Source organism: Penaeus chinensis, chromosome 34 (assembly GCF_019202785.1).
Source record: "Penaeus chinensis breed Huanghai No. 1 chromosome 34, ASM1920278v2, whole genome shotgun sequence".
Taxonomy (NCBI): Eukaryota; Metazoa; Arthropoda; class Malacostraca; order Decapoda; family Penaeidae; genus Penaeus; species Penaeus chinensis.
In genome coordinates, this window is record NC_061852.1 from 13,320,424 (window position 1) to 13,322,923 (window position 2,500).

The window sequence follows — 2,500 nt, forward strand, 5'->3', positions numbered from 1 at the left end:
TTTTTTGCATGAGTTCAGGGCGCGAAGACGGTTAGATGAGGGGTTAGGGGCTAGTGGGAGGGTTCTCAGTGGGGGTTGCTGTGTCCTCAAATCATTCTGTTACCTTTATATCCTTCATTCGAGCTTAGATTCGAATTGAAGTGAATTTCCTTGCAGGATTTCTTAGGCTGGAAATAAATAAAGCATCCACAGTTCTTTGTATGTATGTTATGTACCGCACACAGTGTGTGCGTTTATTTATATATATATATATATATATGTATATATATTTATTTATTTATTTATTTATTTATTTATGTTTCTTATATATGCATATATAATTGATTCTGGTATACGTAATGATTGTATATAATTTATGTATTTACGGATAATGTAAAGTTTTATGTTCATATTTTGTAGACGGCCCATTCAATATATGACCTTCAACTAATTGGGACATTGGAATTGCTGTATCATTATTTGTTGAGATAAGCAATGTTATCAATGTTTCTGATACATAGTTATCAGGTCAAGCTCCATATTCTTTTACATCTTGGGACGGCAGCTACGCAGTTAGGCTGGAAATTGATAGCGTGCCACTGCCCTTTGCCGTATTCTTCCTGAAGTCTTTACTGAGAGTTATCGTTATCATAACTGTAAACGCAAAAAGTACAGATCGGGTTGATATTGACAAGATTTGGCTAAGGTGATTCAGCATTGTCATTGATGTGGGGGAAGGCAGCAAGGCGGGGTGGTGTGTTGCCAAAGGGAGGGGGGGGGGGGAGGTCGTATCACGTGAGGACCACGTGAAAGAAGCAACAGCGAATGGCCTGCCCTAACGGTAGCATCGCTCAGCTTTAAACTTCCTTTGCGCTAATAATGCACGTACACATGCATATTTATACGCATTGAGACAGATTAGCGCAGTTGTATATGCTTGTAAATACAAACACTAACACCCATGCCTGTATCTGCACTCAAGGTCACACTCACATGGTCACACACACACACGCGCGGATGCACACACACACACACACACACACACACACACACACACACACACACACACACACACACACACACACACACACACACACACACACTCACACTCACACTCACACTCACACACACACACTCTCACACACACACTCACACTCACACACTCACACTCACACTCACACTCACACACTCTCACACACACACACTCACACACTCTCACACACACACACTCACACACACACACACTCACACTCACACTCACACACACACACACACACACACACACACACACACACTCACACTCACACTCACACTCACACTCACACTCACACTCACACACACACACACACACACACACACACACACACACACACACACACACACACACACACACACACACACACACACACACTCACACACTCACACTCAAACTCAAACTCAAACTCAAACTCAAACTCACACACACACACACACACACACACACACACACACACACACACACACACACACACACACACACACACACACACACACACACACACACACACACACACACACACACACACACACACACACACACACACACACACACACACACACACACACACTCACACACACACTCACACACACTCACACACACACACACACACACACACACACACACACACACACACACACACACACACACACACACACACACACACAGTGACTTTACATTCAGTTATCAAGAAAAAGAAAGTGACCCAATGACCTAAGCCAAGTGATACAGTGTTCTTTTATACATCTTCGCTTTTCACTCTGAATTATGATTCCATGAGATTTTGTGGTTTAATTGTTAACCCATTCACGACGGTCATGTCACGTATCTGACTTGTACTAAATCACCGAGTACTGCCTGTCTCACCCATTTACCCTTTTCTTTAATTTACGAAAATATTTCACGTTATCTTATATTGCTATTAGTATTAATTATAACATTATAGTAATTATAATGTTTATAATAAAAATAACGCCATCGATATTCATAGTACTAGTAAAAAATACATTTTCCTGCCAAATCAAGGAAAGTTGAAATCAGGTAAGGCTGAGCTATCTATGTGTAGAGACATTTCACAAAAAATATAAAATATGAGCACAGCATTTTCCCCATTTTTTGTTCATTTTCCCCGTCGCAAATGAGTTAATGTAAAGTTTGTAATAAAGTAACAGTAATCTTCAGTCATTAAAGTATGATGAAGTGGTCTTCGTTTTTTTTTTTTTTTTTTTTTTTTCCCCCCCCATGCTGAATAAAGACAATAAAGACCTCCTCAAATGGCATTGTGTGCAGATGAGTTGTCTGTATAGCTTTCTTATTATTTATTTTACTATAATATTCGACCTCTGGTCGAATATTATAGTAAAACCAGGTGATACACTTTCCATGTTCATTAATAATTAAACACCTTTTTTTTTTTTTTCAGGATTTACAGCATGTACAGCTACCAACCCTATCTGGTTTGTGAAAACACGCTTACAGTTGGAT

General features: G+C 39.8%; 1 protein-coding gene across 1 annotated transcript in view; it reads left to right on the top strand.

Moving 5' to 3' along the window:
* Nucleotides 1-2,500, top strand: part of LOC125043537 (solute carrier family 25 member 36-like) — a 35,483-nt gene that overhangs the window by 22,781 nt on the left and 10,202 nt on the right. The window contains exon 4 of the mRNA XM_047639700.1: nucleotides 2,439-2,500. This exon is cut by the window's right edge and continues 63 nt beyond it. Within this exon, the coding sequence (XP_047495656.1) occupies nucleotides 2,439-2,500 (62 nt within the window). The remainder of the gene's footprint in view (nucleotides 1-2,438) is intronic.